Here is a 14499-nt window from a genome sequence, read left to right as displayed (position 1 = left end):
ATATCAATAACCTCAGATATGCAGAGGACACTACCCTTATGGCAGAAAGCGAGGAAGAACTGTAGAGCCTCTTGATGAAAGTGAAAGAGGAGAGTGAAAAAGTTGGCTTAAAGCTCCACATTCAGAAAACTAAGATCATGGCATCCGGTCCCATTACTTCATAGTAAATAGATGGAGAAACAGTGGAAACAGTGTCAGACTTTATTTTGGGGGGCTCCAAAATCACTGCAGATGGTGATTGCAGACATGAAATTAAAAGACGCTTACTCCTTGGAAGGAAAGTTATGACCAAACTAGATAGCATATTGAAAAGCAGAGACATTACTTTGCCAACAAAGGTCCATCTAGTCAAGGCTATGGTTTTTCCAGTAGTCATGCATGGATGTGAGAGTTGGACCATAAGGAAGGCTGAGTGCCAAAGTATTGATGCTTTTGAACTGTGATGTTGGAGAAGACTCTCGAGAGTCCCTTGGATTGCAAGGAGATCAAACCAGTCAATCCTAAAAGAAATCAATCCTGAGTATTCATTAGAAGGACTGATACTGAGGCTGATGCTCCAATACTTTGGCCACCTAATTTGGAGAGCCAGCTCTTTAGAAAAGACCCTGATACTGGGAAAGATTGAAGGCAGGAGGAGAAGGGGACCGCAGAGGATGAGATGGTTGGATGGCATCACTGACTCAATGGACATGAGTTTGAGCAAGCTCCAGGAGTTGGTGATGGACATGGTATCCTGACATGCTGCAGTCCATGGGGTTGCAAACAGTTGATATGACTGAGTGACTGAACATCAACAAAATAGATCCATAGAATCAAAAGTTCTATCTTGTTATGTAGCTTAGAATTTGCTTGTGACCTTTTGGGCTTATTTATACTGGAAATTCACTGCACAAAGGCCATTGCAGAAGACAAAATATTAGAAAACACAATCACACACAAGCATGTTGACACATGGATCAGTTTTACTCACCTTACATAAATTACATCTACATTCATTTTGATAAATTATATCAACACACATTGTAAACTTCCAGGTTCACTGATGGATATCTTTAACAAATACCGAACTACAGATAATCATTCAACTTTTCTCCTTTTTGATATTTGTAACTTCCACCCCACAATGAGAAACAGACCTCCCATTAATCTCAGTTTTCAGGTTCATCAAATCTAACACGGACTAAATATTTTTTAGGCTGCTGTAAAGATGCAATTAGATGCTGAGGGGAATTTCATTATTATGTTTATTCAATAATCTGCCAGCAATACAGGAGACCCAGATTCAATCCTTGGGGTCAGGAAGATACCCTGGAGTAGGGAATGGCTACCCACTCCAGTATTCTTGCTGGAGAATCCCATGGACAGAGGAGCCTGGCAAGCTATAGTCCATGGGGTCGCAAAGAGTTGGACGTGACTGATCAACTAAGTGCTGCTACTGCTGCTGCTAAGTCGCTTCAGTCATGTCTGACTCTGTGTGACCCCATGGACTAAGCACACCCACACATAATTCCCTAAAGTACTGATGCATTTCAATATAATATGGTTTGAACTGCACAGATCACTGTGGATTACAAAACAACTCTGACCCCAAAAGGAAACCTCAGTTAAGGAATCTTGAGAAAGAAGATACCAAAAAAAAAGTCTGAGCCTAGTGTTATAGAATGAAGACTATTTTATCAATTCAGGAATCAGGGTCAGGGTCTCTAGGTAGAGGATATATCACAATTAATGAGAGTGAAAATAATAGAAATAGATACATCTCTTAAGTATAAAAATGTCTTAAGAGCAAAAAGTCCAATTGGAAAAATTCTGACTTTTGGCACTATGCATATTATTGGTCATCTTTTGGAATTAAAGGACAATGAAGTGTTAATGGTGAAGACCACACATAATTTTGTAAGATAGACAACCATAACTCCATTAAAAACAAATTTAGTCCAAAACTTGAACACATAAATATAATGAAAATGTTACTTTTAGCCCTGGTAGAGTATGAGATTATACTTCACAAACTACATGGAATGTGAAGATTTCAGGATCATAACAAAGAATATGAAGTGAATATATGTTAATCAGAAGGTAGAATGTAGAATAAGGGAGAGGATCCAAATTCACATCTCTAAATATTCCATGTGCTGGCCTTGGCCACCAGTTGGCTGTTTCTTTAGGCCATACTCACTACTCTTCCTTTATAGTTGCTTTTATCAACTTACATCTGATCTTTACTATTTAAAATTTCTATAAGTTTCTATAAGAACCACTGTTCACCAATCCACAAAAACATTTACAGTAAAAGCAATTTTAAGTTAACAAATGCTAATGCAAGTTCAAATGTATGAATCCAACTGCAGTAATTATTTTGAAAATTAGATTCATGGAAACATAAAAATAATAAAACCATGAGCATAATTTAAAAATATATATAGCTTCACTTGCAGAACTTATTTTCCTTTTCAGCTATAGTAATAAAACACATTATTTAAAACTTTATTTTACTTATTTGTAAGACCATAACATAAAACAAGGAAGTACATTGCTAATCATTCCACACTGACTTTAGTTACTATCAATTCAAATTTTTCCATTTGAGTTTAATATATAAGAACTCCACTATATATGCTCCTGTAGTAAGCTGTGTGATTTTTTTCAGGAAATAAGAAAATATTACTACATTTGATGCATATAGTAAAACCCTAATTCCCCACTTAATGATTAATTCATGATCATTCAGTAAGGAACTTTAGGATAATGAAGTGTTTCAATAAATGATATAGGAAAAGGACAAATTTATTTTCATATATACTAGAATTATAATGTATTATACTGAATTTCTTTTGCAGTCCCCAAAATGACACTTGATATATTTTAACATAGGCTAAAATACTATCATTTAATTTTGCTTTTAAGAAACACCTGTCACCAAGAGTCAATTGAGTTTAATTTTTGTACTTTATATCATGTGTAGATTCAGTTCAGTTCAGTTCAGTTCAGTCGCTCGGTCTTGTCCGACTCTTTTCAACCCCATGAATCGCAGCACGCCAGGCCTCCCTGTCCATCACCAACTCCCAGAGTTCACTCAGACTCACGTCCATCAAGTCAGTGATGCCATCCAGCCATCTCATCCTCTGTCATCCCCTTCTCCTCCTGCCCCCAATCCCTCCCAGCATCAGAGTCTTTTCCAATGAGTCAACTCTTCGCATGAGGTGGCCAAAGTACTGAAGTTTCAGCTTCAGCATCATTCCCTCCAAAGAAATCCCAGGGCTGAGCTCCTTCAGAAACTGGTTGGATCTCCTTGCAGTCCAAGGGACTCTCAAGAGTCTTCTCCAACACCACAGTTCAAAAGCATCAATTCTTCAGTGCTCAGTCTTCTTCACAGTCCAATTCTTACATCCATACATGACCACAGGAAAAACCACAGCCTTGACTAGACGGACCTTTGTTGGCAAAGTAATGTCTCTGCTTTTCAATATGCTTTCTAGGTTGGTCATAACTTTCCTTCCAAGGAGTAAGCATCTTTTAATTTCATGGCTGCAGTCACCATCTGCAGTGGTTTTGGAGCCCCCCAAAATAAAGTCTGGCACTGTTTCCACTGTTTCTCCATCTATATGCCATGAAGTGATGGGACCGGATGCCATGACCTTAGTTTTCTGAATGTTGAGCTTTAAGCCAACTTTTTCACTCTCCTCTTTCACTTTCATCAAGAGGCTTTTTAGTTCCTCTTCACTTTCTGCCATAAGGGTGGTGTCATCTGCAAATCTGAATTTATTGATATTTCTCCCGGCAATCTTGATTCCAGCTTGTGTTTCTTCCAGTCCAGCATTTCTCATGAGGTACTCTGCATATCAGTTATATAAACAGGGTGATAATATACAGCCTTGATGTACTCCTTTTCCTATTTGGAACCAGTCTGTTGTTCCATGTCCAGTTCTAACTGTTGCTTCCTGACCTGCATACAGATTTCTCAGATTAGATGTGACTAATTCTGTGTGTTTCAACAAACTTTGTATCCAAAACAAGCTAAGATGTTTAAATATGAGTCAAAGCCTTATTGACTTGAATGCAAAACCAGAACATTGCTCTTCAGCACACAATGAATCTGAGAAAGCACAAACTCTCAAGAACATTTTCTCAGTACTTGTTTCTGCTATGGTTTGAAATAAGATAAATGAGAACTCAATATGCATCCTTAGAGTGAAAAATCTTGGATATTTGATCTCGAATCTGTTTGGTCTTCACACCATAAACAATAGGATTTGGCAAAGATGGGACAAGCAGATAGAGATTGGGTAGAAGAATGTGAACGTAAGGCGGAATATGGAACCCAAACCTGTGTGCAAAAAACAAGAAGAAACCGAGGGGATAAAACTCAAGGAAGACACAAATGTGGGCAATGCAAGTGTTAAAAACTTTGAGTCTAGCTTCTTTTTGAGTCAGACTGAAGACAGTTATAAATATTCGAATGTAAGAGAAAATGATGAAGATTATGTCAAATTAGAGTATAATGAAAACCACAAAGAGACCATAGATCTTGTTGATTCAAATATCTTCTGCTGCCAGCTTCACAATGGCCATGTGTTCACAGTATGAATGGGGAACCACAGTGGTCCAATAGTGTTTCTGCCAGCATTTGATGAGGATTAGACAGGGAGCTGCAAAGAGGGCTGCTCGGAGTATCTCTCCAACACCAATCTGAGTGAGGAGTTTCTGGGTAAAAATGATTGCATGTATCAGAGGATCACAGATTGCCATGTAGCAATCCAAGGCCATGGCCAGCAGAATACCTGACTCAATACACTGGAAGGTATGGATGAGCCACATCTGAAAGATAGGCATCAAAATATATTTCTGGTGAATGGAACCAGAATATTCCTAACATTTTTGGCAGGGTGCAGGTATTGAGAGTAATGTCTGTCACTCAAAGCATTGCCAGGAAAAGATATATGGGTTCATGGAGGCTGGGCTCAGATTTGATAATGACCAGTAGCAGGAAATTCCCAAACGGAGCAGTGATGTACATGGCATAGAAAGAAATGCTGATTCAGAACCACATAGAATCCAGGCCAGGGATCCCAATCAGTGTCAGCACCGAGGGCATGAAGACTGTACCGTTGTGCTGGAGCATGTTTGTTTTGAACTCTCTGGTTTAGAGAGTCTGATTCAAGATGGTGGTTTTCGCTGAGTATCTTTCTTGTTTTATGTTTTTACTTATGTTCATACCATCAGTAGTTAAATGTGGTTTCAAATGGCAGTTTGACACACATACTCATTTTTTTATATATTGCAGTTAAATTTGGTTGTGAATGCATATAGAGTTTCCCTGAATAATCTATTTTGAATTTTCCTTCTGTTCTCTATTTCTCTGTCTCTTTTTTTGTTACGTATACAGATAGATATAAACACATACACAAACTTACAAATATTCACTATAGAGAGAGGAAGCACTCCTTCCAGTCAATGTGAATTCCTATGGTTTTTGCAAAATTAGTTGAAAACTATCTATTTGAATGTAGTTAAGTCTTCTAAGTTATTGAACTGTGGTGTTGGAGAAGACTCTTGAGAGTCCCTTGGACTGCAAGGAGATCCAACAAGTCTATTCTGAAGGAGATCAGCCCTGGGATTTCTTTGGAAGGAATGATACTAAAGCTGAAACTCCAGTACTTTGGCCACCTCATGCAAAGACTTGACTCATTGGAAAAGACTCTGATGCTGGGAGGGATTGGGGGCAGGAGGAGAAGGGGACAACAGAGGATGAGATGGCTGGATGGCATCACCAACTCAATGGGTGTGAATCTGAGTGAACTCCGGGAGTTGGTGATGGACAGGGAGGCCTGGTGTGCTGCAATTCATGGGGTTGAAAAGAGTCAGACATGGCCATATAGGCATTTAAAAAAAAATGAGGTATAATTGATTTAAAATGTGCTAGTTTCAGGTACTGGAGAAAGCAATGGCACCCCACTCCAGTACTCTTGCCTGGAGAATCCCATGGACGGAGGAGCCTGGTAGGCTGCTGTCCATGGGGTCGCTAGGAGTCCCACAGGACTGACCAGCTTCACTTTGACTTTTCACTTTTATGCATTGGAGAAGGAAATGGAGTGGTCCAGTGTTCTTTCCTGGAGAATCCCAGGGACCGGGGAGCCTGCTGGGCTACCGTCTATGGGGTAGCACAGAGCTGGACACAATTGAAGTGACTTAGCAGCAGCAGCAGCAGTTTCATGTATATAGCAAAGTGATCCAGTTATACATATGTATATGTCTATTTTGCTAGATTATTTTCCTTTATAGGTTATTACAAAATATTGAATATAATAACCTGAGCAGTATAGTAGATTCTTATTGGTTATCTATTTTACATAGAGTAGTGTGTATCTGTTAATCCCAAACTTCTCATCTATCCCTCTCTCTGGCCCTTTCTCCATTGTTTCATATGATTTTGGGTCTATTTCTCTTTTGTGTATAAGTTAATTTGTATCAATTTTTCAGATTCCACATGTAAGTCATATCATGTGATAATTGTCTTTCTCTGTCTGGCTTACTTCATTCAGTATGACAATTTCTAGGTCCATCCATGTTGCTGCAAATGGCATTATTTCATTCCTTTATATGGCTGAATAATATTTCATCTTATGTTTTACATAAGGAAAGATTGTTGACTTTGGGAAGATACTTATTGGTTTGTGAAGTAAGATTTCCACATAGATGCATTGAAATTATTATTATTTTCATTACAAAGTCAGTCACAACAAGAAGTAAGGAGCTCTGAAACTATCACAATCCTTTCTATGGGATAGTCCAGATAAACGTACAATTAGTTTGTACTCATATTTCTGTCTTCTTGCTTGCTTCAAGTGTGCTAACCTAGTCTGTGTGTTCAGAGCCAATTCAGGAAAAATCTTGGGTAAACATACTTCTCATTACTCATGACCATTATGTAAGACCACTTTGAGCTTACTCCCCTCATCGGTAAAGTAAAGGATTTGGTCTTCTTTGTCATTAAAAAGGCAGGCAGATAAAAATTAGCCTGCCTGGCATAAGTTTGCACAACTGTATGAGCTAATCATGAATGTTTCACATACAGAGAGACAGAATCAGAGTAAGAGTCTTTCATGAGCAAGTGTGATGGAAGCCTTCAGGCAAGGCTCTTCATCTTCACTTTAGAAGGCAGGAGCGGATGAAGTAAACAACTTTGAAATTAAGTTTAATTGCAGGGAAAAAAAAAAAAAACAAACCTCTAAGCTAGAATTATTCTTTTCATAGTATCAGATTTCTGGAGACAATGTACTAAATTAAAAGAATGGTAATCTGTCAAAACTGATGTATGACAGTTCTCTTTTTGTATGACACTAAGCACAGTGTTTAACTTATATGCAGAGTATATCATGAGAAATGCTGGGCTGGAAGAAGCACAAGCTGGAATCAAGATTGCTGGGAGAAATATCAATAACCTCAGATATGCAGATGACACCACCCTTATGGCAGAAAGTGAAGAGGAACTAAAAAGCCTCTTGATGAAAGTGAAAGAGGAGAGTGAAAAAGTTGGCTTAGAGCGTGGCATTCAGTAAACTAAGGTCATGGCATCTGGTCCTATCTCTTCCTGAGAAATAGATGGGGAACAGTGGAAACAGTGTCAGACTTTATTTTTTTGGGCTCCAAAATCAGTGCAGATGGTGATGAAATTAAAAGATGGCCATGAAATTAAAAGATTCTTACTCCTTGGAAGGAATGTTATGACCAATCTGCTAAGTCACTTCAGTCATGTCCGACTCTGTGTGACCCCATAGATGGCAGCTCACCAGGCTCCCCCATCCTTGGGATTCTCCAGGCAAGAACACTGGAGTGGGTTGCCATTTCCTTATCCAGTGAATGAAAGTGAAAAGTGAAAGTGAAGTCCCTCAGTTTTATCCGACTCAGAAGGCAATGGCACCCCACTCCAGTACTCTTGCCTGGAAAATCCCATGGACGGAGGAGCCTGGTAGGCTGCAGTCCATGGGGTCACTAAGAGTTGGATACGACTGAGTGACTTCACTTTCACTTTCATGACCATTCTAGATAGTATATTAAAGAGCAGAGGTATTACTTTGTCAACAAAGGTCCATCTAGTCAAGGCTATGGTTTTTCCAGTAATCATGTATGGATGTGAGAGTTGGACTGTGAAGAAAGCTGAGCGCCAAAGATTTGCTTCTTTTGAGCTGTGGTGTTGGAGAAGATTCTTGAGAGTCCCTTGGACTGCAAGGAGATCCAACCTGTCCATTCTAAAGGAGATCAGTCCCGGGTGTTCATTGGAAGAAATGATGCTAAAGCTGCAACTCCAGTACTTTGGCAACCTCATGCGAAGAGTTGACTCATTGGAAAAGACCCTCACGCTGGGAGGGACTGGGAGCAGGAGGAGAAGGGGCCGACAGAGGATGAGATGACTGGATGGCATCACTGACTCGATGGACATGAGTTTGAGTGAACTCCGGGAGTTGGTGATGGACAGGGTGGCCTGGTGTGCTGCAATTCATGGGGTCTCAAAGAGTCAGACATGACTGAATGACTGAACTGAACTGAACTGAAACACAGTATTTAAGTCTATAACTATATTTCCTTTCACTAAAGTATGAATAGAAAGTACTTCAACATAATAAAAAAGACATTTGTGACAAACCCACAGGTAACACACTCCATAGTGAGAAACTGTAAGTCATTCGTGTAAGAACAAGAACAAGATAAGGATGTCCACTCTTGGCACTCCTAGTAAACAAAATATTGGAAGTCCTAGCCAGAGCAATTAGGCGAGAAGAAGAAATAAAGTTCATTCATATTGGAAAGAATTGAAACAGTCACTATTTGTGGGTGACATGATTTTATACATAAATTATTCTATCAACTTCACCATGATGTATGAATATAGTAACATTTAAGAATACAAATTGGATGTTTAAAAATTTGTTGCATTTCTGTATGCTAACAGGGCCTTAGCAGAAAGAGAAATTAAAACAACCACCCTATTAGCAGTCTCAACAAAAATAATAAAATAAGTTTGGGAATAAATATAACCAAGGAAGTAAAAGACCTGTACAGACATTTTTGAAAGAAATTGATGAATACACAAATAAATGGAAAGGCATTCTGTGTTCATGGCTTGGGAGAATTAACACTGTCAAACGTCCTTATCACCTAAAGCCATCTACCTATTCAGTGCTATTCCTATCAAACTCCAAGGAATATTTTTCACAGAAATAAAACAAAAAAAATCTAAAGTTTATATGGAATATGAAAAGAACCATTATCCACAATATCCAGCTATCTCATTCCTGGGTATTTACTGGGAAACACAAAATTAACAAGAAAACAATTTGAAAAAGTATATATATATTCAGAGCTAATTTAGGTAAAATCTTGGGTAAACATATTTCTCATTACTCATGACCGTTATGTATGACCACTTTGAGCTTACTTCCCCTATCTGTAAAGTGAAGGATTTGGTCTTCTTTGTCATCAAAAACCTTAACCTGCACTGGCGTTAACCTAAACTTTCCACAAGTATATGGGCTAATCATGAATGCTTCGCACACAGAGACAGAACCAGAGTAAGAGCCTTCCATGAACAAGTGTGATGGAAGTCATATGTGTGTGTATATATATATGTGTGTGTGTGTGTGTATATGTATATATATGTAAACATAAGGATTCTATATATATATAGAATATGTATAATCTCCTTTTATAGAATTAGTTGCTTCTTCTTCAGATATAGTTATAGAACTTGCTTTTACCTAAAAATATTGTTAATATATCATATCATAGGTCAAAACAAGTATATTAAATGTGCAGTTTTTTATATTTACTTAATGCTTCCATTAACTTCAGTTATAACTCTATTACACATTTTAGTATGATTTTAATATTTTAATAATATAAATATGCTTACATTGCTTAATATTATAAATATAAAATATAAATATGTTTCAATGTATAAGGTATAAGTAGACTTAATGTTCAACACATAATTGCAGAACAAAGAACTTTAGGGCCTTAAATACAAAAATAATGATGATAATAAGTATATTTATAAACAACAGCATAGATTTTGTTTCATACACAATATATTATAATTCATTACACTGATATTTTTACATAGTAGCATTGATGCCACTTCATATTTTTAAACAGGAGAAGCAAAAAAGTATTAATATTTAGTTGCACTTTTAAAAGAAGTCCTTAAAATTTTATTTAATTAAAAACAAAGTCTTCATAAGTTCTTCTTTTGTGGTATCTACTGGCTAAATGTATGCTCCAAGTAATTCTGTATCCATACAAGTGAAACTATTTGAATAGGAATCAGAGCTTCAGTGTTGCAAATGTAAAATCTAGAGCTCTCTATTTCAGGAAACAAATGAAAATAAGAAAGCAAACAATCACATTAAAAATTAGTGTTTCTCAGGCTGAATTTGTATTATTTGAAATAAGATAGATGAGAGCTCAAGATGCATCCTTCAAGTGAAAAATCTTGAACACTCGATCTCGAATCTGTTTGGTCTTTACACCATAAACAATAGGATTGAGAAAAGGTGGAATGAGCAGGTAAAGATTGGACAGAAGAATGTGAATGTAAGATGGAATATGGAACCCAAATCTGTGTGTAAAGGAGGAGAAGAAACCCAGGAGATAAAACACAAGGAAGACGCAAATGTGGGCAATGCAAGTGTTAAAAGCTTTGAGTCTAGCTTCCTTTTGAGGCAGTTTGAAGACAGTTACAAATATTCGAATGTAAGAGAGTGTGATGAAGATTATGTCAAATCCAAGTATAATGAAAGCCACAAAAAGACCATAAATCTTGTTGATTCGAGTATCTTCTGCTGCCAGCTTCACAATGGCCATGTGCTCACAGAATGAATGGGAGACCACAGTGGTCTGATAGTGTTTCAGCCGGCATTTGATAAGGATGAGACACAGAGCTATAAGGACACCTGCTCTGAGTGTCACTCCAACGCCAATCTGAGTGAGGAGTTTGTGGGTAAAAATGGCTGCATGTCTCAGAGGATCACAGATTGCCACATAGCGGTCCAAGGCCATGGCCAGCAGAATACCTGACTCAGTACACTGGAAGGTATGGATGAGCCACATCTGAAAGAGACAGGCATCAAAATATATTTCTGCTGAATGGAACCAGAATATCCCTAACAGTTTTGGTAGGATACAGGTACTGAGAGCGATGTCTGTCACTCCAAGCATTGCCAGGAAGAGATACATGGGTTCATGGAGGCTGTGCTCTGATTTGATGATGACCAAGATTAGGAAATTTCCAAACAGAGCAATGATGTACATGGCACAGAAGGGAATGCCGATCCAGAACTGCACAGGCTCCAGGCCAGGGATCCCAATCAGTGTCAACACTGAGGGCAGGAAGACTGTACCATTGAGCTGGAGCATGTTGGCTTGGAACTGCCGGGTTTAGAGATTCTGATTCAAGATGGCAGTTTGTATTGACTGTCTTTCTTATTTTCTGTTTTTACCTAAATTCATATCGTCAGTGGTTAAATGTGGTTTAAAATGGCATTTTGAAAGACATATTCATTTTTTTAATGTAACAATTAAATTTGTCCAGGAATACAGATACAGTCTCCCTGGATGATGTATCTCAAATTTCTGCTTCTGTTTTCTATTTCTCTCTCTCATTTTCTGTATATAGAAACATATACACTCTCAGAGGCATACAAATACTCACCATAGAGAGAAGAAGCACTCCTTCTAGTCAATGTGAATTCTGGTTTTTACATAATTAGTTAAACACTATCTCATTGAATACAGTTTGTTCTGCTAAGCTAACAAGTTCTGAGAACATAAATTCTGTGTAACATAACTGGTTTTTTTTTTGTTTGTTTTTCAATCAAATAACTTATAATTCATTTGGACAGTCTAGTAGAGGTAAAATAATAGTAATGATAATAAGAGACTTTTAGAAGTTGCTCTAGATCTTGGGAAAATAAGTTATAAAGTGGCATACTCAAAGAAGACATAGGCAATGACTTCAATTTGTGACAATTATATAAGACAGTTAGTATGCTAAGTATGCATATGTTACATATAAGGTTGTAACAAGTATTTAGAATCTGGCTTTATCTCCAAGTTGGAACCTAGGTAAATTTTTTAAGAAATATGGATAAAATTAGGTATTTTAGAGACAATAACATAAAATAAAATGCAACATGACAATAAAGAAATAGGCGAACTTATATTGGGATAAAATGTGATACATGAATCACATGCAAATTTATTTCTGCAAATTTAAATTGGGAAAATTTTTACCTGATTCAATAATATCCAAAAACGGAAAGCTGCTATGATTATTTCTCAAGTTATCAAAATCTGAACAATTAATAATATCTATATTGCAAATATATACCAAAATTTATTTTATCAATATTATTCTAGGAAAATAAATCAGAAAGTATCAAAACCATGAACATAAACTTAAAATATACTCTATATTGAATACATAACTATATTTGTTCAGTGGAATTCAGTTTATCATGTGATTCCCAATGAGAAATAACCAGTTTTAATATATTTATTACAAACCACCTTTGGACACTATCATACAGCTCTGTTTTCTGTCTGCTCCATTCATTCTGCTATGGAAGTGATTTGCTGTTGTTCCAGTCATTAAGTCATATCTGACTCTTTTGCGACCTTTTGGAGTATAGTGCACCAGGTGCCTCTGTACATGAGATTTCCCAGGCAAGAATACTGGAGTGGGTTGCCATTTTCTTCTCTAGAGGAGCCTCCCATCCCAGGACTCAAACCTGCATCTCCCTCATTGGCAGGTGGATTCTTTACACTGAGCCACCAGGGAAGTTCATGAAAGTATTAGTGTATGTTATAAAAGACATTTGCTGGCAATTTCCATATGTAAGCATTATTTGAATTCCTTGGAGGTTTATTTTTCTCTCACAGATTTGAAAATAGGCACATCATTCATATCACTGTTTCTCCAAATATTTCCTAAAACCCTGAAAATCAACTCAGTATGATGTTTACCTTTTACTCATACTTGTTGATCACAGATTCCCTTCTTCCAATAGGGTTGTGTAAAATTATCTGCAGGATCATGGAAATCCACTTGTAAATGAGCCCAAAATGCAGTCTATTATTACACTATTCTCTTAGTTCCTTAGAGCTGCAATTCAAATGCTTATTTGCTTGCTTTTCTAAATCACTACCCAACTTTGTTGAGGAAGGAATACAAAAGTCTCTCTGGCCATTTCTCTGTCCCTCATTAAATTTTGTTTTCAATTCCCTATACACTCACAAAAGTTTAATACAAGGCCCATATTGTCTTAGTTTACCATTGCTGTTTTACTACCTTTTCCTGATTCACATTCTTCTCAAACTCTATATTCATGGTATAACATATTAGCTATGCCTTTTACCCTGACACAATCTCCCTGCTTTGGGGTTTGCATGGGGTTTGCAAAGAGCTGGAAACAACTGAAGTGACTGAGCTCAGTACAGCTCATTATCATTCCTTTACCTTTTCTCTGGTAAATTGCATATATATAAATAAACCTATATATATATATAGGTTTATCAGTTTTCCCTCAAAACATGTATTTTAATCATGCATTAATTTAGCAGTTATTTCCCTTATGATAAAATATATTTCAGGTTTATACACATTTGTTTTAATAGGTGCTGTAATCTCATTATGAAATATACTATAATCCTAAATGAATCCCCATGACTTGCTATATATTTTTAAATCAATTTAAGTGATTTTTAAATGATTGTCATGAGACTTTGTCTCCATTATTCTTGAAAGTTCATATGTTTGAAGAAAATTCAAAATTATACTCTGTCCAAATACAATGAACTTTTTAAAGGACTCTTCTATGTTGATTATTTGTACAGTGCTTAAAACTATTTTATCTTTAAAATAAAAATTTTGTTTCTATAAACACAGTCTATCTTTCTTTTTTCCTTCAGTCTCAAGACACTCTTCTCCTTTGTTGCTTTTTCTGACTCCCTTTATTTTGTTGATGCCCTGAATTCCATTGAAACCCATATTCTTCCCCATGGTTCTTTTTCTTCTCATTATATATGGCTCTCCACCCAGACATTCTGTCCAACCTCAGAATTTCACTTACAACTGACTACGACTAAATAAATAATCATACTTCAATAAATCTAACCTGAACACAGGATACATATGCTTAACCACCTCTTAAGCAGCTCCACAGGCTTCCATGGTGGCTCAGAAGCTAAAGAATCTGCCTGCAATGCAGGAAAGCCAGGTTGATCCCTGGGTCGGGAAGATCCCCTGAAGACGGAAATGGTTACCCACTCCGGTATTCTTGCCTGGAGAACTCCATGGAGACAAGAGCCTTGCCAGCCACAGTCCATGGGGTTGCAAAGAGTTGGACGCTACTGAGAGACTAAATGTTCATGCAAGGAGTTTCAAGTTGGTGAAGTCTATTTCAGGGATCAGGGAGAAGCCAAATTGGATTTGGTCTTTAAATT

The 14499-nt window shown here is 37.2% G+C and overlaps 1 protein-coding gene and 1 pseudogene across 1 annotated transcript; both read right to left on the bottom strand.

Annotated features, from left to right (window-relative positions):
* Window positions 1-4173: 4173 nt before the first annotated feature.
* Window positions 4174-5122, bottom strand: LOC129627814 (olfactory receptor 52A5-like; annotated as a pseudogene).
* A 5339-nt stretch (window positions 5123-10461) lies between these two features.
* On the bottom strand, window positions 10462-11412 carry LOC129628212 (olfactory receptor 52A5-like). The gene has a single exon (XM_055547638.1). The coding sequence runs from the start codon at window positions 11410-11412 to the stop codon at window positions 10462-10464; it is 951 nt and encodes a 316-aa protein (XP_055403613.1).
* Between the last annotated feature and the right edge of the window lie 3087 nt (window positions 11413-14499).

The sequence above is a fragment of the Bubalus kerabau genome, chromosome 15 (assembly GCF_029407905.1).
Source record: "Bubalus kerabau isolate K-KA32 ecotype Philippines breed swamp buffalo chromosome 15, PCC_UOA_SB_1v2, whole genome shotgun sequence".
Lineage (NCBI taxonomy): Eukaryota > Metazoa > Chordata > Mammalia > Artiodactyla > Bovidae > Bubalus > Bubalus kerabau.
The sequence above is the reverse complement of the archived record's forward strand: the minus strand, read 5'-3'. Positions and strand labels throughout refer to the sequence as shown.

Bases quoted from the DNA above. Each gene is read 5' to 3' on its own strand.
- LOC129628212 (XM_055547638.1), bottom strand. From the start codon at position 11,412: ATGCTCCAGCTCAATGGTACAGTCTTCCTGCCCTCAGTGTTGACACTG.